This window comes from Carex rostrata, chromosome 11 (genome assembly GCF_964058835.1).
Source record: "Carex rostrata chromosome 11, lpCarRost1.2, whole genome shotgun sequence".
Classification (NCBI taxonomy): domain Eukaryota; kingdom Viridiplantae; phylum Streptophyta; class Magnoliopsida; order Poales; family Cyperaceae; genus Carex; species Carex rostrata.
Window position 1 is genome coordinate 9,821,131 of NC_135928.1, and position 24,797 is coordinate 9,845,927.

General features: G+C 33.2%; 3 protein-coding genes across 9 annotated transcripts; 1 reads left to right on the forward strand and 2 right to left on the reverse strand.

The window, feature by feature from the left end:
- The first annotated feature begins 181 nt into the window (after positions 1-181).
- On the forward strand, positions 182-4,179 carry LOC144561468 (uncharacterized). 7 transcript variants are annotated; one of them, XR_013513846.1, is made up of 6 exons: positions 182-1,551; positions 2,057-2,250; positions 2,361-2,510; positions 3,037-3,197; positions 3,810-3,921; positions 4,043-4,179. XR_013513846.1 is itself a non-coding variant. In XM_078310426.1 (5 exons), the coding sequence occupies exons 3-5, from the start codon at positions 2,090-2,092 to the stop codon at positions 3,080-3,082; spliced, it is 357 nt and encodes a 118-aa protein (XP_078166552.1). In that variant the 5' UTR covers positions 182-473; positions 1,316-1,551; positions 2,057-2,089; the 3' UTR covers positions 3,083-4,179. The 7 variants fall into 7 exon arrangements, 3 of the variants coding, with proteins under 3 accessions (XP_078166552.1, XP_078166553.1, XP_078166554.1); XR_013513845.1 differs by having other exon boundaries at positions 3,837-3,921; XR_013513843.1 differs by having other exon boundaries at positions 3,037-3,921.
- A 3,626-nt stretch (positions 4,180-7,805) lies between these two features.
- Positions 7,806-10,764, reverse strand: LOC144561884 (disease resistance protein RPS2-like). Its single transcript, XM_078310984.1, has one exon. The coding sequence runs from the start codon at positions 10,690-10,692 to the stop codon at positions 7,948-7,950; it is 2,745 nt and encodes a 914-aa protein (XP_078167110.1). The 5' UTR covers positions 10,693-10,764; the 3' UTR covers positions 7,806-7,947.
- An 11,186-nt stretch (positions 10,765-21,950) lies between these two features.
- LOC144562078 (uncharacterized) lies at positions 21,951-24,526 on the reverse strand. Its single transcript, XM_078311216.1, has 2 exons — positions 23,610-24,526; positions 21,951-23,533 (listed from the first exon to the last, which is right to left on the reverse strand). The coding sequence occupies exons 1-2, from the start codon at positions 24,494-24,496 to the stop codon at positions 22,060-22,062; spliced, it is 2,361 nt and encodes a 786-aa protein (XP_078167342.1). The 5' UTR covers positions 24,497-24,526; the 3' UTR covers positions 21,951-22,059.
- Between the last annotated feature and the right edge of the window lie 271 nt (positions 24,527-24,797).

Consider the following 24,797-nt stretch of genomic DNA (forward strand, 5'->3'; position numbering starts at 1 on the left):
CTAAATTTGAATTGAATCTAAATTCTCCAATCAAATAATCTGTCTTTCTTTGTTTAAATGCATACTTTATATTTTTAGAAGTCTAAATTTAGTTAAAATTGTACCCGCCACACGTATTGTCACACGGAATCGTACTGAACACCTATTTTTTCTCTGACCTTCCATCATTGCGCCTCTCCCGACCCAAACCCTCTTCGCCCCTGGGCCTCTAGGCCTCCCCGTCTCTCCTCCTCTCTGCTCACCTCAGTCATCTCTACTCCGTCGGTCAACTCTTCTCTACTCCGACGCTCCTTTTCTCTCCTTAAGAACTCTCTCTCTCTTTTCGGTGAAAAGACAAACAGAACCCGACTCTCTCTTTCTTTCTCCTCCTTTGGTTAGAGTTTTTAGCTGTGAAAATTTTGTTGGTAGAAACCACACCTCCGACTGCTGAGATCTGGCCTGATTGGAAGAAATTTTTCAATGGAATGGTTCAGGTCAGAATTTAGGAAACCAATTAGACCATAGTTTTGATCTAATTAGATGTCGACTCTATCCATGTTCAGTCAATCTGATGCAATTGCACTTTGATCCGAGCATTAAATTTAAATTTTAATGTTGTGTGCCTAAACCTTATTTTTTTTAATTGTTTATATTTCTGGTTAGTGAGATTCATAAGCACCAATAAATCATTGTGTTATTGGTGCTGTATTCCTATTGATACTACTTGTGCATTCAATATTTGTGATAAATTCATATTGATACTACTTGCGCATTCAATATTTGTGGTAAATTCCTATTGATGGTACTTGTGGATTCAATATTTGCGGTAATTGCCTTATTGTAGACTTGTGCAGTTGTGCAGATGTGCTAGAATTTAATTAAGGGTGTCAACAGGTCGAGTCTGGTTGTGTCATGTCATTCATGGATCAAATAGTAATATTTAATTACTATTCTTATGCTGGTTAGATCTGTGACATGAATCAGCATGGAAGTGAAGCTGGTCAATTAGAAATAGTATTCACATTCATCTACATGCATGATAACTTGTATCGCTATATATTGTATAATAGATAATAGATGGTAGCACACAGCTTCTACTATTAATAGTATTCACATTCATCTACATGCATATATTGTATAACAATTAGAGATGAAAATATAGTTCAAGAGCAAATCACGAACTATATATGGTACCAGATTTTAATTGCAAATCACGAACAATATATGGTACCATATTGCCTTCAATAGCTTCAAGAGCAAATCAATAACGGTTATTGCCTTCTGTTTATTGCTTTTGATTTTCTTCCTATTTTCCTATGTTTATTACTGTGTAAAGATGGTTAGTAGGGAGAGGCAATCTGCGTGCTTTGGAGGTAATTCTGAAAAGTTGCAAAACGCAATTCTACACGCTCAGACAAGAAGGCATACTCTTCTCTTTCCGTTATATGTGTCTTATGTTGTTATCCAGTAGTATTTTCTGATGCATTTTATTTCAGAGCTTCTGGCGAGCACGAGTCCTCTAGAATTAAGAGTGAAGTTTGAGCTCTTGGTACAAATTTGGCCCTTCTGAAGGTATGCTAAATTTAAGGATGTGAAAATGAACTACAGAGATTTGTCCTTATTGCCATAGTTTGACATGATTATGTGTTTCGATTGAGTTATTTTATTTTATTTTATTTCAATTACCATTACGTGAAAGTAAAAAATCCTAATTTACCTTACTCTTTGCCCAATTTTTTATTTATTTTAATATGCTATTCAAACTTGATATACCTGTGTCCCTCCAAAATAAAAAGGAACACAAGATAGGAAGAAAAAAAATATAAGTTTGTTTACCAGCAGCACATTAAGCGCAAACGTATTGCTTAAAATTAATTCTTATTGATCTGAAAAGAAAAATATTTCAACCCCTGAAATCTTATGGACCACTATGGAGCGTATGTATATTGGCAGATTACTTCCCAAATTCCATGTAAAAGTTATTTTCTTATTATAATAAAGAAAAAATGGTAGGTGAGAAGCCTACTATATTTAAGTTGCATGTCTTATTTCATTGCTATTTTATTTTATGTTACAGGAGTTGTCGGATCCTGTTATTAAAATAGGGAAGATGCTTCTATCCTTGGCAGTCTGGGAAGATCCAATGAAGTCACTTCTGTTCTGTTGCTTTTCTACTTTCATTATTATCTGGTTCAGTTTTTGCACTTATCTCTTGAAGCTACTGCACACTTTTTTTCCTTCTATTATGAAATTTCAAGGGACTATTCATAGGTGCACTATTTTTTTCTTTTCTTTTAATGCAGATATAAAGAACTAAACTAAGAAAAATGTTATGAGTTCATTCTGGTATGTTCTGACAACCATAATTTAATCTTTATCAGGGGATGGATAGCATATGCAACTGTAGGAATCCTTCTATTCATGGCCCTATTCATACTTTTGACCAAGCTTAGTAACCGGGGGAGGTCCATAGAGGAGCTGAAAGTGGTGGCCCTACCTTCGCACATTGCTTATGGCTTGTGCCTTCTCAGGTATGTAGTGGAACTAGCTGGTATAGTGATTCTGATTAATTTTATTTTTATGGAAATCCCATTCTCTAACAGTATCCAGAAAAATACCCAAAATGTTTTTGGTTGGTTCGCTGATAGCACTGTATGGTAATTCAATGGAATATTTAATCCTGTAAAATTGCCAATATTGCCCCATCATTTGGAAACTTGGCCAAGTCAAGGTCTAATTTGGTAGAGTCAAGCCGAGCTTTCCCCAAGTTCGTAGGATGTGGAAACTCTCTTGACTAGGGTTTACTCGGCCAAGTCATGACTGAGATAAGTGTCGCTCGCTCAGCCCCAGATAATAATGAAGTCACTTCTGTTCAAATCACCGCGGCTCAAATAAAGTCACTAATGGATAACGATCATTAGTAGGGAATTTTTTGCTAGCAGTTCAAATTGCAAAACTCAATTCTACACGCTCATACAAGAAGGCATACTCTACTCTTTCCGTTCTATGTGTCTTATGTTGTTATCTAAAAGTATTTTCTGATGCATTTTATTTCAGAGCTTTTGGTGAGAACGAGTCCTCTAGGATTAAAAGTGAAGTTTGAGCTCTTGGTACAGATTGATGGAGTAAAAACAGTTCAACTGGTGAAGATGATCAGAAGAAGCTTGTGATGGTTTTTGCTGCTACGAACTCCCTTGGAACATTGACGAAGTTCTCAGGTTTGCAAAATATATTTTCCTTAAATGTAAATAGATTAATGTTATGAGTGAGGCTCCGGTACTAGGTACGGATCAATATTTTCATTTTCATAGTCCAAACAATTGATTTGAACTATTCAACATGATCTCTATATGAAAATGTACTTATTGATCAAATTTTATATTAGAAATTTTTTACATTTTTTTTCGATAGGTGGAAAATCACTTGATCTAAAGGGGGGCTCAAGACCATTAAAAATAGTGATTTTCTACCTATCTAAAAATATAGTAAAAAAATGTAAAATTTTGCCTGCAAGTATATTCTTATATAGAAATCATATTAAACAACTCAGATTGACATTTGGACTTTAAAAATGAAAAATATCGAAGTGCAATACGGACCAATATGCACTATGCATAGTACCGGTTTAGTGTACATGTGCCATTATTGCCTCACTCTAAATGTTATTGCCACGTATATATGCATTTTAGGTACTGATCTGATCTGTTCAAGATAGTAAGAAGCAAAGGGTTTAGTGTACATGTGCCATTATTATGGCTTGACAACATAACATTAAAAAGCTCAATGTTGTAGATGTATTGTACTATATAATTTAAAATGTTGTACTTTAGAGCCATCTTAAGGTGCACGTGATGCAGGAGGTTGGAGAAGTATATATACATACCTCTGCCAGATCTCAAAAGTAGAAAGGAGCTCATCAAAATTAATCTAAGAACAGTGGAGGTATGTGATGTTCTTTTACGAGACAAAATTGATGTTTTAACCTTTTAATATAACAATTTTTTTCCTCAATAATGATCTAAATCTGCATAATTGGGATTGATGTTTCAAGTATTTCTTGCAGAGCTCAATTTTGGTTTGCAGGGATGAGAGATCACAACAATAGTATAGATTGTTTATGTAATGTGATGATATTATTCACTTAATGCACACAATGTTTTCATTTAATGAGTTTGTCCAATAAGCAGTTGTATTTCTATAGATTTTGTCTTTTTTCCTTTGGCTTTGGTTAGCACAGCAGTTTGATTTGGTACAGTTGTTACAATAACTGCCAATTGCGAAAAATAAAACCAATAATCAAGAGAGCGACATTGAGAGAGAGGAAGGTGCTTCTCCAATTTATTTTTTAAGAAAATAATTATCCTCTAATAATTTTTCTTTTCATTGTTCTTTGCAATATGTTCCTGTCGCAACGCACGGGCTCGATATTAGTACACAGTTGTTTACAGATGCATACTGATTAGCACCTCCAAAAACCCTCCAAAAAATATCAGGGCTCTCAAATTCAAATTCTGGTTCTACCCCTAAATACAGTGGTTTACACTTTTCCAATTGGCAGTTAAGTGGAAAGCCCAACAGCTTACAGCTCATGAGTCATGACGCACTGTGGGTTGCAAAGTGAGACTTTTCGAGGAAAAACAAGGATCAAATTTGATAAAATCTGGCGTACAAAAACTTGAGAACATGTACATTTCTGGTATTATTATTAGAGTTTCTAATATGATACGACAGTTTTTAACCAGTTTCAGAAATACAAGAGATTTTTTTATTTAAAAATCTACATATATGATATTATTAGAGTTTCTAATATGATATGGCAGTTTCTAATCAGTTTCAGTGATATGAGAGAATTTCTTATTTAGAAACTATGCAGTAAAGTTTTTTATTAAGAAACTGTTTATAAACTCTATACTAGCCAAATGACAGATTCAAATTATTTCTCTTTTTTAATTTGTTGATGACGTAACTTAATAGAAATTCTAAAAACTATTTTAGGAATGTGAGAATTACAAACTTTAGATATTTTAATTTTTAAAAAGTAATTAATAATCATTTAGAAACTCATTTAAGTTGCTGAAATGTAGACAAACGCGGATCGGATGAGTTGCAAATTGTCATTAAAAAAAATGCAAATTGAGATTTGGGGACACATAATGGAAACATTTTTTTAGAAGACTTAACTTAAAAAGGGTATATTATCTGCTCCCTATTTTTCTTCAACTAGTTTAATTATGCACAAACTTGCTAGTTCAAAAAAAAAAAAGCATGATACATGTAACAAAACCCATAAAAATTTCAAGTTTTATTAGAAATTTATAATTATTAAGGTTATTCAAGGGACTTCCCTACGAGAATTATATCAGTTGAAGGAGACATTAATTTTTAAATTACAAAACGAATTTCTACAGAACTTATTTTGCATTAAAAAAATGGGAAATTTCATGTATACCCTCAAAAGCTTTGAAATTACGTATCCGGCCCCCCTCTAAAATTCATAATTACATATTTACTCTTCTAAACTTCAAAAACTCACAAATTTACCTATTTTATTGTCTTTTCTATTAAAACTCATTTTAAATTTATGAAGTATTCATTTTACCCTTCATTAAAAATTAAATCTAATAGCATGTTTAGAAAAATGTCAGTTTTCTAGTTGGTCGGTATCTGATAACAAATGGGTCATTTCAAAAGCTTACTCATGCATATGTATCTAAACGTCAGAAGTAGAGGAATGTCCTATTTGTGTAACATCCGGTAATCTTATTTATTGTTATGAAATTTATTTTGGATTTATTTACAATATTAGTAAATATGAAGGTTTAATATGTAAAATTCCATCTTATCCTTTGCAAAGAATAATAAAAAAAATGCCAACGTGGCACTCCTTGCCATGTGGCTTGTTCCATGATAAACTCCTCTATTCTTTTACCCCGTATAATATAAGTCTCCTCCTCTCTCTTGTAATTCGGTTCATGAAGAGCAAAGTTAGGGTGTAATGTGCTCATCAAGAGAGTTTGGTGAACACAACTCCAAAAGTATATCGGATCGATTTCAAATGCGGAATTCAAATCGTTAAAATTCATGTACTTAATGAATGGTGCATGTACATGCAAAATTTTGAAAGTTTCGAGTTTATTTGCTACAAGGTCAGGCGGTCAAAGAAATGAACATTTTATAAGTTAATTTGTAAGTTGTTTTATATATTCAATTTTTATCATTTCTTTGACCGCTTGACCTTGTAGCAAATAAACTCGAAACTTTCAAAATTTTGCGTTTACATATAACACTCATTAAGTACATGAATTTCAACGGTTTGAATTCGAAAACACTATATCGTCACTATTTGGAACACTGCCTCTAACCAAAGAATTTAAAACGGATGTATTCTGAAATCTGAATGATTTTAATGTTTTTTTCTATCTGTTGATCATTTCTCAGTTAGTATATTTAGATTCCATAATAAATGTGTTTGGAGATTAAATTTTACTTTCTTTTACTATTTTTTTATATTATTTTTGAGAAATTCACTATTTTTCATAAAATCACCGTGTGTGCCGTGGTGGCCCCCTTCTTCCTGAATTCGTATCATCTGCATTAACTCAAAACGGAATCTTTTGAGTTAATGAATCCTGACCATCTGATCTATCTTAAGATTTGCACAAATTAGTTCTGCACTAATATTAAAGAGCCCCTATATCATAAACTAGGGTTGAATTGACTCCGTTTAAAATTAGACGGTTGAGATTCATTAATTCAAAAAATTCCTTTTGAGTTAATGCAGAGGATACGCATTCCTTCTTCCTGGCCTAATCGGACTTTCTTTCTACTCCGATTTTATAAAAAAATGATAATAATAAAATTTGATACAACTTTGAAATGGGCCGAGGCTTTCCACCTACTTTCAATTGCTTACCGTAAAATTGGGTCAAGGCCCAATAAGTATCTCGTCGGGCTGTAAATTTCAATGAAATAAACAGATTCAGAAATCAGAAGCAAGCACTCTGACCAGTATACAGGGACTCCACACAGCACACTGACCAAGAAGCAAGCACTCTGAATATATATAATGTTTCCCGGTGTTTCAGTCTATAAAATGTTCTTAATTCGTATAAAACATAAGCACACTGACCAGTATACAGGGACTCCAAACAGCTAAATACAAGAATTAGAAGGCAATTCTCCTCCTCTGTTTCTTATCAGTTCGGAAAATGTGGGGTTAATCAACTAAACAACAATGTAATCCAAAAGACCAGAAAAACAAACGAAAGGCTAGCACAGCCGAAGTAAATCCGGTACATGCCAGTGGCAGACCAGTACTAAACATCATTAATAGAAGGTACAGCCCTACATATATAAACGCTTATAATCTTATGGAAAAAAAAAATACAGCTCTATTTTCATTAGACGGAGGACCATTGGGTTTCATTGCCCATTTGGCATCATAATTAATGAAAATTGGGTATTCTTTTCAACGGATATAGTGGATTTGTTTCCCTAATTTAGTGGAATTTTCTAAAATCTCCCCCATTTGTATATTTTTGTTACTAAACACCTGTTACATGACTTTGTATTTTCAAATCATTTTTATTGGTAATTTCATTTCCTACAGAGTACAAAAAATAATCAAAAACATTTTTGCTAGTTACAAATATCATCTGCTAATTGCCCGCTATCCGCTATGACATTTGCTCACTGCTATAAATCCGCTATCCGCTATTTAAACCTTCCCTCACAAACCAACCATTTAGGAGGTCATGAATTCAAAACACATTATTTACCGTTGGGTTTATGTGAAAACCTTCATAACATTTCATTCAAAAAAACTCATCAGTGCCAGAATATTTATTCAAATTAATTAATCAATAGAATTTTATTAGAAACAAAAATTACAATCAGAACTACTGATAAACCATATTCTGCCAACACCAACAACTGAAATCCATTTATATACCCACACGAATGATGACTTCAAATTTCCATGAAGTACTTCTCCAGGCCTCTTTTGGTTTCCATATTATCCCATTCTAGTCTATTCCACCATTCTGAAGAGCCGCGTATCTGCCGAAGTTTGATAATTTTGTGCCCATGGCTTACTGGTAATCTAACCAAATTTGGACAGTTTTGAACTCTAATAGTCTCCAGAGAAGGAAATTTTCTGGGACTAAAAATGCTCACCAGATTTTCCATGTCACTCAATATAAGCGATCTCAATTTTGGAAACTCAATGTTTTCTTCAAATTCTTCATCAATCATCTTCTTCTTTTCACTGATTTTTATTTCAGATGCCTCTTCAACCAGTGTTTGTACTTGTTCTTCTTCAGACATACCATCATTTCTGATTTGCATCCCATGCTCCCCCTTTGTCGACAAGTGCACCATTCCATTGCAACGGGATACAACGAGTTTCTCAAGTGATTCAAGCCTTGCAACCCAATTGAGATTTTCTAACTTGTGGCACTCATAGATTGTCAGTTCTCGCAGTCTTCTGAAATAATGTGGCAGTGTTTTAACCAATATGGTGTCAAGGTTGGGTAAATCCTGGAGAGTTAACACCCGCAGATTTGATACTCCCCCGTCGTCTTGATCCATCACTAGTTCACTTAGTTTTGGACATGATTCAATGTAAAGCTCTTGAAGATGTTCCATTTGATTGAAATCAGTAACATGGACCGATTTCATACGCGGGCAATTTGTTAGGCTCAATCTATGTGTTGGTTTCACCAACGGATCTGTCCTCTTCAACTTCTTCAGAACATCTTCGGTACAAATGGTAATTCCCAGAAATTTTAGTTCTTTCAAGGTATCCAGATTCAGGTTAGATACATCACGGATACCATAGTGGCTCCGAAAAAGGTTAAGGACCCGTAGCTTTAGTAATTTAGAACAATTATCGTAAGTCTCCTCGAGTGCTTCTGTTAGACTTAGATCAAGGTATCTCAACTCCTTCAAGACCCAAAACCTTCTGGGCAGTTTTGTAATTGGTGTCTGGCTTAGGTTCAGATATTGCAACTGGCATAATGGATCACATTCAGGCAGCTCTTTTATACCAGTGTTTGAGAGATCGAGAACTTTGAGATTAATCATGGATTTAAAGAATTTGGGACCGAGGCTTGTTAAATTTGGATTATTCTGGAGCAGCAAGGTTTCAAGGTTACTGCAGTTGGGTGAAAAGGAAACATGTTTAATGTCATTAGACATGAGCGATATCCTCTTAGGCCCGTTCCATTGCTCGATATCTGGTGGGCTCTCAAGATTTTGACCAGATTGTACAAGGAAATTGTTCTCCTGTCTCATTAACCATAGACCAAAGTGGCGAATTATATTATGCAGCCTTACCTTTAGTCCAGAGTTTGTTTCTTGGAGCAAACACGCTGAAATTAGCTTGTTTATCATCACATAGCCTTTCCATCGCTCAGTTGCTAGTATAAAACCTTCAGCAATCCAGTAGTCCGCAAGCTGATGTTTCTGGATTGAACTGTACTCAGGGAACAGAGTACAGTAGAGAAAACATTTCTTGGTAGTTGAGTCGAGCTTATCGTAGCTATACTTCAATATTAGAGATATCTCGTCGACACCTCCAATTTCTCCCGAACCCATGGCCATCATGGCATATCTCCAGTCATCTGGTCTCTTTAGCCCGGCCACTGCACAGCCTATGAGATTTAGAGCAAGTGGCAAGCCCTGGCAGCTTTTAGTGATGGTCTCAGCTCGCGCCTTGATGGAATAACTAGATTGTATGGAACGCTGAGCATCAGTACTAAGATTACTAAAGAAGAGATCCCATGAAGCATGATTGTCTAACAATTGCATCTTGATCAGGCTATGTTGCGCGCCCATCTGGATGCAGACATCATGTTCGCGAGAGGCGAGAATGATCTTTGATCCATTATCGGTATTGGGTAATGGTATGCCGATATCTTCGAGCTGAAATTTCTTTCGAACATCATCAAACAGAATTACGAACCGCTTTTTTGACAAAGCCTTCATCAACAACATGGCTCGAGCAACCTCGGTGTCTGAATCAACCCACGGCAATCCCAACCGATCGACAATTGTGCGTTGGATGACCTTCACATTCAGAATCTCCGAGTTGGATACATCAATCAAAATCACCGCATGGAAATCGCTACAATCCATGAGCTGATTATTGAATGCATTTAGAAGAGTGGTCTTACCAGCCCCTCCCTCCCCCCACACACCAATGATGAACCTCTCATGGTCCTCGAAGTATTCATGGAGCTGGTTTAGCATCGAATCCATGCCAAACGTCTTTGCTACTGGTATCATATTTACCGGATCAACTGGCAGATCAACACCAACATCTGTAAATTGCTTCTCTTCTTCTATCAGGCCTTTCACATACTCGAGCTTCTTTATAATTCGCTTCCCTAGCTTGCGTCGGCGAGAGAGGTTGCACCCGCAGAGCATAAGCTTATCAAATTCTTCCTCGAGTGATTTATCCATGATGATATCTTCTACTCGACTCAACCACAACTGAACTTGAGGATTAATACCCCTTTGCCTTTCAATTTCTCTGGCAACCTTAGTGTTTACTACTGTTTGAACAGCTTGTAAGTTTTCTTTCGCAGTTTTGAGAGAGAACCAATTATCTTGAACGAAGTAGGAGCGAAATTCAGCTGCGACAGCAGCCGGCACACCAACGGCATTCAAGCATTCGCATGATGAGGTAGCTAAGCCTATGCAGTCAGACATTGGGAACTGATTGAAAAGGGATGATGGTTAATTAGATGTTTTGAAAGTGGTAAAAATATTCTGGTTAACATTCCTTTAAGCTGTTTGTATATATAATGGAATGGAGAACGCGGGTTAATAGTTTGAAGCCTCCAAGTTATCATGTATGAATTATTAATAATTGATTGATTGATTTTGAATGGAGGGTTTCGACGAAGCAATGTTAAGAATTTTCATATACACGGAATATTGTAAACCACGTTCGTCATTGACTTGACTTGGCCAAATGTAAAGCATTCAAGAAAGTCTGCTTACTTCGTTGTGGGGCCTCCAATATGGCAAGTTGCGTGTTGGAATTATAGGAATTGAATTTTGTACAAAGGGCTTTGGACAGAATCTCATCCAAAGTCAGGGCTTACCATTTGATTTGCTTTAAGATTCGTATCAACATATTTAAAACTTAATAACTTTAAATGGATCTGTAAATCTAAACCATCCGTGTAAATTTTAACATAGATTGGACGGTTTACAACTAACTTTGGATTAGATTTTGTCCAAATCCCTTTGGACAAAAACTCCACCCGGAATTATATATATTATCATAAATTCATAATACAAGACAAGTACAATTAAGTTGCTTTACGAAGTACCAGAGCGTCACCTAATTTACCTATTAGAAAACTGAAAATCATATGCAAGAAATTATATATATAATACTGGATGGACCTGTTCACCTGATCGGTTTTGAGTTTTGACAATGTGCTGTCCCTTTAGAAAAGGAAGTTATTATAAACTGTTTTGAACTCTATATATAATAACACTTTTTTTTCTTTTCTTTATACAATTCAAAATTCAAAATGCTGCAATATCTTGCTTGTTTATTTTCTCAATCTAGCGAAATTGCTCTGTTGCTTCCACGGTATGAAGAGATTTTTCTGATAACAACAAAATGCAGGATTGCTTAATGGACATAATTTTTTTTAAAAAGAAATTAGGGGCTCAAGTGTGTAAAGATAAATTGGTAATATTATATTGCAACAATGGGGCCAAATAAAAAATAAAATTATTAATTAATTGATAATTTTATTAGTAAAAGAATTAGAAAAACGTTGGTACTCTGTGATTGGAACTAATAAGCAAAGAAACAATATATATACTGAAAAACGAACTTGTGGATAATTTCTAGACGTTGATTTTTCAACTTATTGATTCACATAAAAACAAAATTCAAATGTGATTTTTTTTAGCACATAAAGAAAATAACATAGATCACATCTAACGGTTTTATTTTGACTTTTAAGCTTTAAATTTTGAGTTATTAATGTTTTTAAAAAATGGAGGTATGATGGAGGCACAAAAAATAGAGGCATTTGAACCCTCCTATATATATATATAGAGAGAGAGAGAGAGAGAGAGAGAGAGATGGGCTGGTGCATTGCAATGCATGAACCCCCTTATGCATTGCACTATAATCACGGATTTAAAGTCCAAACGACCGATCCGAACCGTTAGATGTTTAATCCATATTGAAATGTGCTTGGAGACCAAATTTTATATTTTTTGGAATTTTTTTACTATTTATTAAGTATTTTTGAAAATTGCTGTTTTGCTGTGAACAGTAAAAACAGTAAAATTTTCTGGACCATCAGATCAGCGACTTTCAAAATTGCTTAATAAATAGTAAAAAAATTCCAAAAAAATGTAAAATTTGGTCTCCCAAGCACATATTAATATGAAGAACAAGATGAACGGTTCGGATCGGTCGTTTGGACTTTAAATCCATGATTTATAGTGCAATGCATAAGAGGGTTCATACATTGCAATGCACCATAGCCCATCTCTCTCTCTCTCTCTATATATATATATATAGTAAGGCTACTATGTTTTGCAAATTAAAATAGGTGTTTTAATTTACGTTCATATCTCTAATTTCAAAGTTCAAATAGTTAATTTGAACTTCTCAACATGTTCTGAATTTTTTATTATTTTTTATTTAATGAAAAACACTCATTTTGAAAACTTCTAAAAAAATAATAATAATTTCCAAAAAATGTAAAATTTGGTCTCTAAGCATATTTCAATATGAAGAACATGTTGAGAAGTTCGGATTGACTATTCGAACTTTGAAACTAGAGATATGAGCGCAAATTAAAACACTCACTTTAATTTGCAAAGCATGGTAGCTTACTCATATATATATATATATATATATATATATATATAGACACACACACACAGAAGTACCTATTAGTAAACTGAAAATCATAAGCAAGAAATTATATATATAAGAGAAAAGGTTTCTGTCCACTGGGTTTTGTCCACCATTTATCCACAACCTTATCTACTCTCATCTAACTGTCTTTTTACAGTATACAAGATTCAATTGAAAATTTACAATATTATTTGAAAATTTTACAGTATACGAGATTCAATTTTACAGTATATATTTTACAGTATGCAAGATTCAATTGAAAATTCTACTGTATACAAGATTTAATTTTTACAGTATATAAGATTCAATTGAAAATTCTACTGTATACAAGATTCAATTTTACAGTATACAAGATTCAATTGAAAATTTTACTGTATACAAGATTCAATTTTACAGTATACAAGATTCAATTTTACAGTATACAAGATTCAACCCAGTGCAGACGCTAATAATTAACTCTAACTGCCAATAACCGCTAATAACTAACTCTAACTGCCAATAACTTCCTATAACTGTAATTTCCAAAAATACAGTTTGAAAGTACATTTATTTTGTCCTGTTGTGCAAGTTGCAATCTTTTTCTAACTATCATGGGACCACTTCAAATAGTTGCTGAATGTTTTGTGATTAACTGATATATTTTATGTGATATATTGTATAATTATAGAGCATGTAGAAATAATTTTACAGTATTTGCGCAAGTCAAAGCTGTGGATAAATGGTGGACAAAAAGCTGTGGACAATTAGACGCTTCCTATATATAATACTGGGTGGACCTGTTCACCTGATCGGTTTTGAGTTTCGACAATGTGCTGTTCCTTTAGAAAAGGAAGTTATTATAAACTGTTTTGAACTATATATAATAACATTTTTTTTTCTTTATATAATTCAAAATTCAAAATGCTGCAATATCTTGCTTGTTTATTTTCTTCAATCTAACGAAGTTGCTCTGTTGCTTCCACGGTATGTATACCGTATTATCCAGAACTTTTCAAATTAAGTTTTCCGTGAAAAGATAAATGCAATATATCATCCAGTTTACAGTTTACTTTTTCAATTCGTTAGATTCAGGTTAGAAAAAGGTAAATAGCAAAGGTTTAAATAGCGTTTATCGCGTCATAGCGGAACAGTAAAAAAAACAACGCTATTGTTATATTGTGCCGCTATATATAGCGTGCTATAGCGCCATAACTTTTATGATCCAAAAACGCTATAGTGGGCTATTTAGAACCCTACTCAATAGAACAACAATTAACGAGAGCCTTTCCCACAGAGAAATGTCTTTTAATACTAGTTTCTCATGTAGAAGAATTTAATTAACTAGTACTGGGTTTTTCCTATTCATGATTCTACAAATTTTCATAAGATAACATGTTTTTTCTTTATATAATTCAAAATTCAAAATGCTGTAATATCTTGCTTGTTTATTTTCTCAATCTAGCGAAATTGCTCTGTTGCTTCCACGGTATGAAGATATTTTCTGACAACAACAAAATGCAGGATTGCTTAATGGACCATAATTTTTTTTTAAAAGAAATTACGGGCTCAAGTGTGTAAAGATAAATTGGTAATATTATATTGCAATCAATGGGGCCGAATAAAAAATAAAAATATTAATTAATTGATAATTCTATTAGTAAAAGAATTAGAAAAACTTTGGTACTCTTTGATTGAAACTAATAAGCAAAGAAACAACTATCTAGAACAACTAGACAATGACCAATTAGAATATTATTGATCATTCTATGATTGGTTTGAAGAATTATTGATATTAAATTTAAGTATCTCTATAATAAAGAAAGGTTTATATCCTGAATAAGACATTAAACTATAGAGAATATATCAATAATTTTATTTAAATTTGTATTGACTTTTATGACTGTCAAATATACATGGTTGTCAGCTTATTCTTTATTATTTTTAAAATTTTATAACAATATAAAGTTTCATAGCATTTGGAAAATACTCAGCAAGTTCCTGTAAGTTGTGTTTTATAAATTTTCGTGGTCCTTCTGCAGGTGAGAACTCAAAAGGAATAGCTTTTATTTAAAAATAATAAGAGCTGCTGAAAGGGACTCGGTCAACTTTGGAAATTAGGAACAGGTACTTGATAAATTCTTAGTCACACAACCATTACTTGTAGAACTAATATAGTGGTTTATACTCTTCCAGTTGGCAGTCAAGACAAGAGGAAAGCCCAACACCTAGCTTACAGCTCATGAGTTGACAGGCTGTGGGTTGCAAAGTGAGACTTTTTTTTTAGGAAAACAAGGACCAAATTTGATAAAATCTGGCGTACAAAAACTTGAGAGCATCTACATCTTTTGATATTATTATAGAGTTTTTAATCTGGAGCAATTTTTAATCAGTTTCAGAGATATAAGAGAGTTTTTTATTTAATAATCTACATATATGATATTATTAGAGTTTTGTATTTGATTTGATAATTTCTAATCAGTTTCAGACATATGAGATAGTTTCTTATTTAGATGCAGCAAGGTCTCTTATTAAGAAATTATTTATAAACTTTATACTGATCAAATGATTGGTTTAAATTTTTTTTTTTTTTAAATTTGTTGCTGACGTGACTTAATAGAAACTTTAAAAACTATTTCAGGACTCTGAGAGTTAGAAACTTTAGAGACTTTTATTTTAAAAAAATGATTAACAGTTATTTAAAAACTCATTTGAGTTGCTGAAATGTAAACAAATGTGGATCGGATGAGTTGCAAATTGTCAAAAAAAAAAAAGAGTTGCAAATTGAGATTTGGGGACACATAATGGAAACATTTTTTTTTAGAAGACTTAACTTAAAAAAGATATATTATCTGCTCCCTATTATATCTTCCCACAAGCATGATACATGTAAGAAAACCCATAAAATTTTCAAGTTTTATTATAAATTTATAATTATTAAGGTTATTAAAGGGACTTAATTCCCTTCGAGAAAAATATGGGTTGAAGGAAGCATTAATTTTTAAATTATAAAACGAATTTCTACAGAACTTATTTTGCATTCTAAAAATAATAAATTTCATGTATACCCCTCAAAAACTTTGAAATTACGTATTCCCCCTCTAAAATTCATAATTACATATTTAGTCTTCTAAACTTCAAAAACTCACAAATGTAACCATTTTATTGTCTTTTCTATTAAAACTCATTTAAAATTTATGAAGTACTCATTTTACCCTTCATTAAATTAAAACTAATAGCATGTTTAGAAAAATGTCAGTTTTCTAATTGGTCGGTATCTGACAACAAATGGATCATTTCAGAAGCTTACTCATGCATATACCTAAATGCCACCATGTAAACGTCAGAAGTAGATGAATGACTCATTTGTCCTTGAAAAATGTCAAATTAGAATACTGAATTTTTTCTAAAACATACTACATATATTTAATTTTTCAATAAATGATAAAATGGGTACTTCATTAATTTAAAGTGAGTTTTAATAGAAAAGACGATAAAATGAATAAATTTGTGAGATTTAAAGTTTAGAAGAGTACGTATGCATATAATTATGAATTTTAGAGGTGGACATGTAATTTTGAATTTTTTTAGGAGTATATATGAAATTCCCTCCATAAAAAAATTGTGAGTACAAATAAATATTATTGTGAAATATTCAAGACATATATAATATAATAAACATCGTGATTAACTACACAATAATTCAATTGAAAAACACAAAAATTGTAATATTTTAAAGTGAAATTACACCTTAGCGCATCAAATATATCTTTGAATGAGGGGAGAAAAACATGATACAAGAGCAAACTGATCAGTGGTGGAACCACATACATTCAAGCTAGGGTAAATGACTGGCTATTTTTTATTTTGAAAAGTAATACTAAACTCATATATAGTTGGTTTGGATCTGAATTTTGTCTACTGTTGAAGTTGAATTTTGCATATCTCTAATTGAGTGAAAGTTTTCAATCAATGAAATTGAATATGTCGCTGCAAATTTGGTAGAGCTTTCATCAATCTATTTTGAAATATAACAACAAGAGGAATGATCTGATAGTGAGACCACAATAAACATGTTTTTTTCCGAAGGAATAGGCTATATCGTTTTACAAAGTAATATCCTGAAATTTAATGTAATGTATTAAATTATTTTACAAGATTTGAATGTTCAAAAATAGACTGAATTTAATGGAAAAATCTTGTGAACTATGTTTCAAAGTAAAACTTAATTCTTCAATGATTTAGATTATTTTTTTAACTTAACAATTTTTCGATCTGATTTGATCAATTCCTACCAATTTTTTCAATTTTGATTCATAGTCAATTATCGATTATGCTTCCAATGTTAATTATGTAATAATATATTAATAAAGAGGAGGGTTCCAATGTCTCATGCCTTTCATACCTCATCATACCTCATATTTTATATATTCGTTTTCAAAGTCTAAATTGTCGATCCGAACCGTTCAATATGATATCCATACTAAAATATGGTTGGGATGAAATTTTATAATTTTTGAAATTTTTTTACTATTTTTTAAAATGGGTAGAAAATCTTTATTTTTTTTAAATGTCCAAAAACAGTGATTTTGAACCTATCTTAAAAAATAGTAAATTTTTTTCAAAAATAATAAAATTTCACCCCAGACATATTTTAGTATAAACATCATGTTGAACGGTTCGGATCAATAGATATAAAATATGAGATATAGGAACCCTTGTCTAATATAATAATTTCAATAAAACAATAATAAATTAATAATAATTGTTTTTGCTTATCACTGATGGAAATCCTGGCTATGCCAGTTACACTGATAAAAAGTAAAGAGAGACTGAATCGAACGAATAAAATGCTAAAATATTCAAAATGAATTATATGTATTCTGTAAATCAGAGGATTTGTATTTTTTTATTTTTGCTCACTCATCACTATTGTGCATGAAAAATAAAATTAACAATGCATCATAATATCACCGAAAAATAATTAATTACTTTATATTTTCAATTGATCATTAGAAAAGCTTTCGATATTCTTTTAAATTATTAAAGAAAAAATGTAACAAGCATCTTGACCAAAAATCCCACAAATAAATTACAAAGAAGTTTCATAAGGTCCATTGAAAGCTACAAGCTAGTTTCATAAGGTCCATATTCAAACATAGCTTTCATAACTACCAAACCTAGCCGAAGTTAGTGGGATGGAAATTCATTAAAATTATTAACTTGACAATTTGGACAACCGTAAAAGAATATTTTATATTTTTATAATCCAATAAGTGAAATATACTATATATCTATGCATTTCATATATATAATGAAAAACGATAAATTTTTATGCTAGTTATATAGTTCATCAATTGACATGTAATTACAACGATTTATATTTAATGGCACATGATCCAATAAACATGAAATTTTAAATAGTATGAAGATGAATTTACAAATAATAAATAAAAGAAATAAAATGTCTATAATGATTTGAAAGTGTATATCAAGATTGTCCAAAAAAAATAAAATCCCAACCTACTTTTATTGAAGTAAATTAAAACCTTTAAAAAAGTTCTACTCAAAACAGTTGTGTTTCGAAATCTGAATGATTTTCGACTTAGATTTGCATCAATTGCATCAAATTTATTTCAATAAAAAACATGTTCCACAGATCCTGGAGTGGGGCTGCAAACGAATCGAACCAAATCGAACTTACCTCAATTTGAGTTTGGTTTGAATTAATTTCGAACTAAGTTTGATTTGAACTAATTTCGAATCGAATTTTTTACGAACTCAATTTCGAATCTTTTACGAACTTTTTTACGATAAGGAAGAGTGATTGTAGTCGCCGAAAGCAAGAGATGAAAGTCGTCTAGGGTTTTAGAACTAAGTGCGAGGGTTCTAACTTACGAGTTATGACTTATGGCTGGGTGGCCTTATGTTTTAACTTTTAAGTCATCAGCAGAAATTAACATTTCACGTTACTTTGAATTTCGAACCAGAATAGTTTGCGAACCTATTTCAAACGAACCAAGTCTAGTTTGAATTTGGTTTGAATTAATTTCGAACTATTTCAAATCAAATTTTTTACAAACTTTTTCAAATCAAACTTCAATCGCCCTATCCTGGAGCATACGGGGGAGCATATTTATGCATATTTAATTATTTATACACAGGTGTAAAGCTTAAGTGTCAATGTTGTTTTTATTTTTCTCTGCCACAGCGGATCTTTCATAGAAAACAACTCTGCGCTTGGTGGTTTCTGTACCAGTTTTACTGGTTTTTTCCTGGTACTGATAAAACCGATATTGCCAAATCAAATATTTTGTCTATTTCGATTTTTTAAATAAATTTGATTATTATAATTATGTTATAAATTTTTTGATAATATTATTTTTATTAAGTTTAAACACATGAATTTATAAGTATTTTGAAATCTACGGATGAAAATTGCTGAAAATAAAGTTTGAAGTATCAAAACAAATAGTATGATCGCATAACACCTGAATGTAGATATTCAGAATGAACTATGAATGCTTCACAATTCATTCCTTCATAATGTCTGCATTCAACTATTACGATACTTATAAAGAAAAATTGAGTATTTTTAATCACCGTCAGATCTACGCTAAGATGGGTGTGCTCCGCATTAAAATCCGTGCAGACCTGCTTCAATTTTCGTGTGCACAGATCTTAATGCTGATCGGACGGTACTGGAGCTAATTAAACCTAAAAGTAAATTCAAACCTAGTCCGATCTCGACCGGACAAGCCTAGAACTTGGCGTGCAAAATCATTCTACTTCAGAAAAACGCCACCTCAAGAAATATGAATTCACATCTCATAAAGTAACTTAAAATTTGAGTATGAATCCAGATCGATCATTTCTGTTAATTTGGACGAATACTAAAGAGGCTTCTGAGTTTTCAAATTATCCGGATTGAGCCGGAATCGAATCGGAATTTTTTTTTTTTGATAAAAGAGGCCTAAGCCCTTTCTATTGCTAGAAAAGTTAACTTACACCAATTAGATGTTCAAATCTAGGACCAACCACATAATAGGACCCAATGATTAGCAGCCAACATAATCTTTCTTGCTAACCCACATACAGCAACAACAAAAAAGAATTCAACATTTATTCTAAGCCACCACATGGGGCTGAAACTAAACTGCAACAAAAATCTAAGTTTACTAGGAGCAATAAATTTTGCCCGAGCACGCCAGCTAGTGTTGTTCTTCTGCATAAAGGACCATCTGGTACCCCAACTCAGCAGAAGAAGTCCCGTCATTCTGGTCCACTACGTCATCGTCTGGGTGCCAACTAGCAAGGGGGATAGCATCGATGTCCACTGGCATCCAAAGAGACATGGATTCCTGTACCTGCGGCTTGACTTGACCTGTCCAATAATGAACCAAAGATATAATTAGTAGAATGATTTGTCGTATTGTTTTTTGCTTACCTGATTCAAAACAGAGCTCGTTGCGATGTTTCCAAATCGTCCAGCAAACTGCACTAAACACGAGTAGCATTGCAGCTCTTTGATGGGGAGGCAATTGGTTAGCAAAATGAACAATATCTGAAAATTTAGTCCAGTGTATACTAGCCTGCTGACATGAACCCATGAAGAACCAAATTTGTTTAGTGAATGAGCATGTTACAAATAGGTGATCTTTGGTTTCGGGTTGATGACAGAAATGACATTTAGTATCACCTCGCCAACCTTTTTTCAACAAGTTATCAAGAGTAAGGATTCTATTTTTATTGGTCAACCACATAAAAACTCTAATTTTTATAGGAATTGGGACTGTCCACCACAACATAGCATGGCGCGGTTTGATCCCTCGGAAATTCAAGAATTTATACAAGGACTTAACGGTAAATTTCCCTTGTGCATCCCATCGCCAACTTAGTTTATCCTCTAAATGAGTAAATGATAAATGACTAATAATCGCGAGCAATTCAAGCCATTCAGAATATAGCACACCATATAATGAGCTCCTAAACATAAGGGCATCCCCTTGTGTGTTGACTACCTGTTGAAGGGTAATGTCAGCATTAAGGCAAAGTTCAAACAAATATGGAAATTTTGTTGCCATGGAGCAATTGTGGTACCATATATCGGACCAAAATAGAACAGAACTTTGGATGCCAGGTGTATATTGTACACTAATAGATCCCAAATAATCTAAAGAAGAAATTATTGACCAAAATTCAGACTTGGTAGAGGAAGAGGAAAGAATATATTTAGTCAAAATCATGTGTTTCCATGCACTTGTATAGGAGGGGTCTTTGAGTTTCCACCACCATTTCATTAGTAGTGAAATGTTCATTTGTTTTAGATCAAGTATCCCTAAGCCTCCAAATTCTTTAGCTAAACAAGCTGTGTGCCAATTCAATAGAGAATACTTCTTCCTAACCGTTGTACCTTGCCAAAGGAACCTGCATCTAATTTGATCAATTCGTTTTAGCACAAACATTGGTATCTTATATATCGATAGGCAGTATAGTGGTACAGCTGATAATACGGAGTTAAGCAAAGTGAGTCTCCCCCCTATAGATAGGAGACTACCCTTCCAATTTTGAAGCTTTTTCTCTATTTTATCAATGAGAAAAAACCAATCAGCTTTTTTAAGTTTGTGAGTATGCAACGGAAGCCCTAAATATAAGAAAGGAAAAGAGGCAGGTTTACATCGGAAAATTTGAGCAAAGTCATTGATATGATGTGTATGTATGGGATACATGGATGTTTTATCATAGTTCACTTTAATGCCCGACAATGCCTCAAAAGCATATAATGTCCACCAAGCTTTCTCTATGTTCCTTGCCTTAGCTTTTAGAAATAAAATGGTGTCATCCGCATAATGACAATTGGTATGAGGTAAGCAGTGGCGTAACCAGGAATGATCGATAGGGGGGGCCTAACTAGTTTCTCAGGATATCAATTTTAGTTTCATGTTACATGATTAAATGATAAAAAAAAAATTCAACAATTATCAATTGTCATAATCTTTTACTTTTAAAACAAAATATTTAACAAAAATAAAAATTAGATTAAGTAACAAAGCACCTATTTGATGAATTGTTCTTCATGCCTTGAAGACAAAAAAAAACATCAAAACAACCTACATAGAAAAAATTAAAAAAACAATCTTATAATGAATCTATATGTCACAATCATAATGATTTAAAATTTTCAATTAGAAAACGTACCACTAATTACTAATTTGTGATAGTTGAATTTTTCGAGTCTTCATGTTTTGAAAACGCTGCAAAATCCTTTCATCATGAATAACAGCAAAAATCTCTCGCTCAATGTAGCAAACCATGTTGTCATTCATCCATTCATCGGCCATCTTATTGCGCAATTCGGTCTTAATGATTTTCATTGCTGAGAATGCCCTTTCGACTGTTGCTGTTGCCACAGGTAAGATCAAGGCCAACTCAATGAGGCGATATACCAATGGATAACACAAATGTCTTTCGGTTTGAACCATTAGGATAGCAAAAGTTGCAAGATCATGACAAGCTGAAAATTCTGTACTATTTCTCACATCAGAAATGAATGTACCGAGTTCACTTCTTAAAAATGTACAGTCAAAGGGTGAGAAATCCACAGAATAAATACTAGCAAGTTCGAGAAGTTTGTCATGATCAAATTTAGAGAAAGAGTCCTTCGGATCAAGACAAGCAATGCATTTCAACAAATTAGTAGATGCTTCACTAAATCGTTCATTCATCTCAAAAAGAAGAGAGTCAAGCACAACCAAGAAAATATCAACATGGTAGCGATGCGAATACTTTACCATTTGACCATCACGCCTTGAACGACCTCTTGCTGGTATTTTATCATCCATATTGGGCACGGGAATTTCCATCTTCATACAAAAACCCTTAACTTCTTCCAATAGTTCATCATACCCATTGTCCCTCATATGTTGCAAATTTTGCTTTGTAACCACAATCAAATTAACTGCATGAACGATATTCTGATCTTTCCTTTGCAATGCATGTGATAACTCGTTAGTACAACCCAAAACTTTTAGCATTAGATGCATTATAAATGCAAATTCAAAGCTCTCCATTTTCTCTATCAAACCTGCAGCTGTGGTTTTTTGTGTTGGATTAGTTGCATCATCGCTCACATTCTCCAATACCTTCAATACTGAGTCCCACATTGTAAAGAGGCGAACCAAAGTTGTGTAATGTGAACCCCACCGGGTATCACCTGGTCTTGCAAGACTAGTTTCTTGATGTTTTCCTCTTCCTGTAAAAATATCACCACTCTCTAATTTCATCACAATCCTGTCATGATGATCTTGAAGTAATTGATCCCTTCTTTTGCAAGAGGCACCTACAGTATTGACAATTAAACTTGTATAGTTAAAGAAATCAGCTACAGATGAACTGCACTTTGCAACAGCAACTACCACCAACTGCAACTGATGAGCAAAACAATGGATATAAAAGGCATAAGGATTTTCATTCAAAATTCGTCTTTGCAATCCATTGAATTCTCCTCTCATGTTTGAGGCGCCATCGTACCCCTGCCCTCGTAGTCTAGAGATGGATAAACCATGACGAGCAAACAAACCCTCTAATGCTACTTTTAATGAAGACGCAGTAGTATCAGAAACATGCTCAACACCAAGAAATCTCTCAATCACATGCCCAGTCTGGTTCACAAATCTACATAGCAACAACAATAAAGTTAAGAATGTTACTAACAATAATAATAATTAAATTTAAAGTATTAGTTACTAACCTCACAACCACAGCCATTTGCTCCTTTATCGATGCATCACGAGACTCATCAATAAGTACAGAAAACAACTTATCTCCAACCTCATCAAGAATGACAAGTGTGGTCTCTTGTGCACAAGCCTTCACCATCTCTTTCTGTATGAGCGGGGAAGTCATCTGATTATTTCCAGGAGCATTTTCATAAAGCACTTTAGCAACTTCGGGATTTTTTTCTTTATACCAGCTTAGTAACTCCAAAAAGTTTCCTCTGTTGCTAGAACTAGAAGTCTCATTGTGTCCACGAAAAGCAAGAGCTTGCAATAAGAGAAATCTTGTAACATGTAAAATAGAAGTGAGGCGAACTCTATATGCAATCTCGGCTTCCTTGCTATGTGAAGAGAACACGTGTGACACACTCTGTCTCTGATTTTTGAAATCTTGACAATGTCGTCTTGCATTATTGTGGCAAGAATTTACTCCACCAACATGTTCCTTGAATGCGTCCAATGCTTTCCTCCAATTGTTAAACCCTTGTCGTGTGAAGATTTCATATCCAAATTTATCACTCCTTACTGGTTGCTTAAAAAGATAACAATAAAAGCAATAGGCTGAATCGTTTTCTACACTATATTCTAACCAATCAAACTTCTTGAACCATGATTCTTGAAAACTTCTGAAATGATCTCCTTGTTGTTTACGAGGAAAAGTATGGCCAATTGGTTGAGTTGGACCATTCAATAAGTATGCTCTTCTAACTTGATCTCTAATTTCCTTGTCATACTCGTCAATTGGTTTGCGAAGTCCTGGATCGGCAATTATATCACTTGGACTCAACTCGACACGTGCTTTCTTTTGCGAACTACTTTCAGTTTCATTACTTCTTGACGTAGGTTTGTAATACTTCTCCATTCCTACAATTTTACAAAAAAAAATGACAATGAATAAACAAGAATTTATGTCTACAATTTTTCTAATGCCTCTTCTAATGGAACCAAAAAAAGAATTTTATTTTGTCAATAAATAAGTAATAAGCCCCTTTTTTTTATTTAAATCAAAGCTTAGACGAAGCTTTGTTTTTCCAGCTTTCCAAAATCTCATGTACTTCAGAAAAATGTGGTTCAGTTGCTTCCTTTACATTTTCAATCCAGTCCCTGATTTTCTGGTGTTGCTCCAAAATTCTCTCTGCCTCTTTTTTGCCAACGGCCTAATT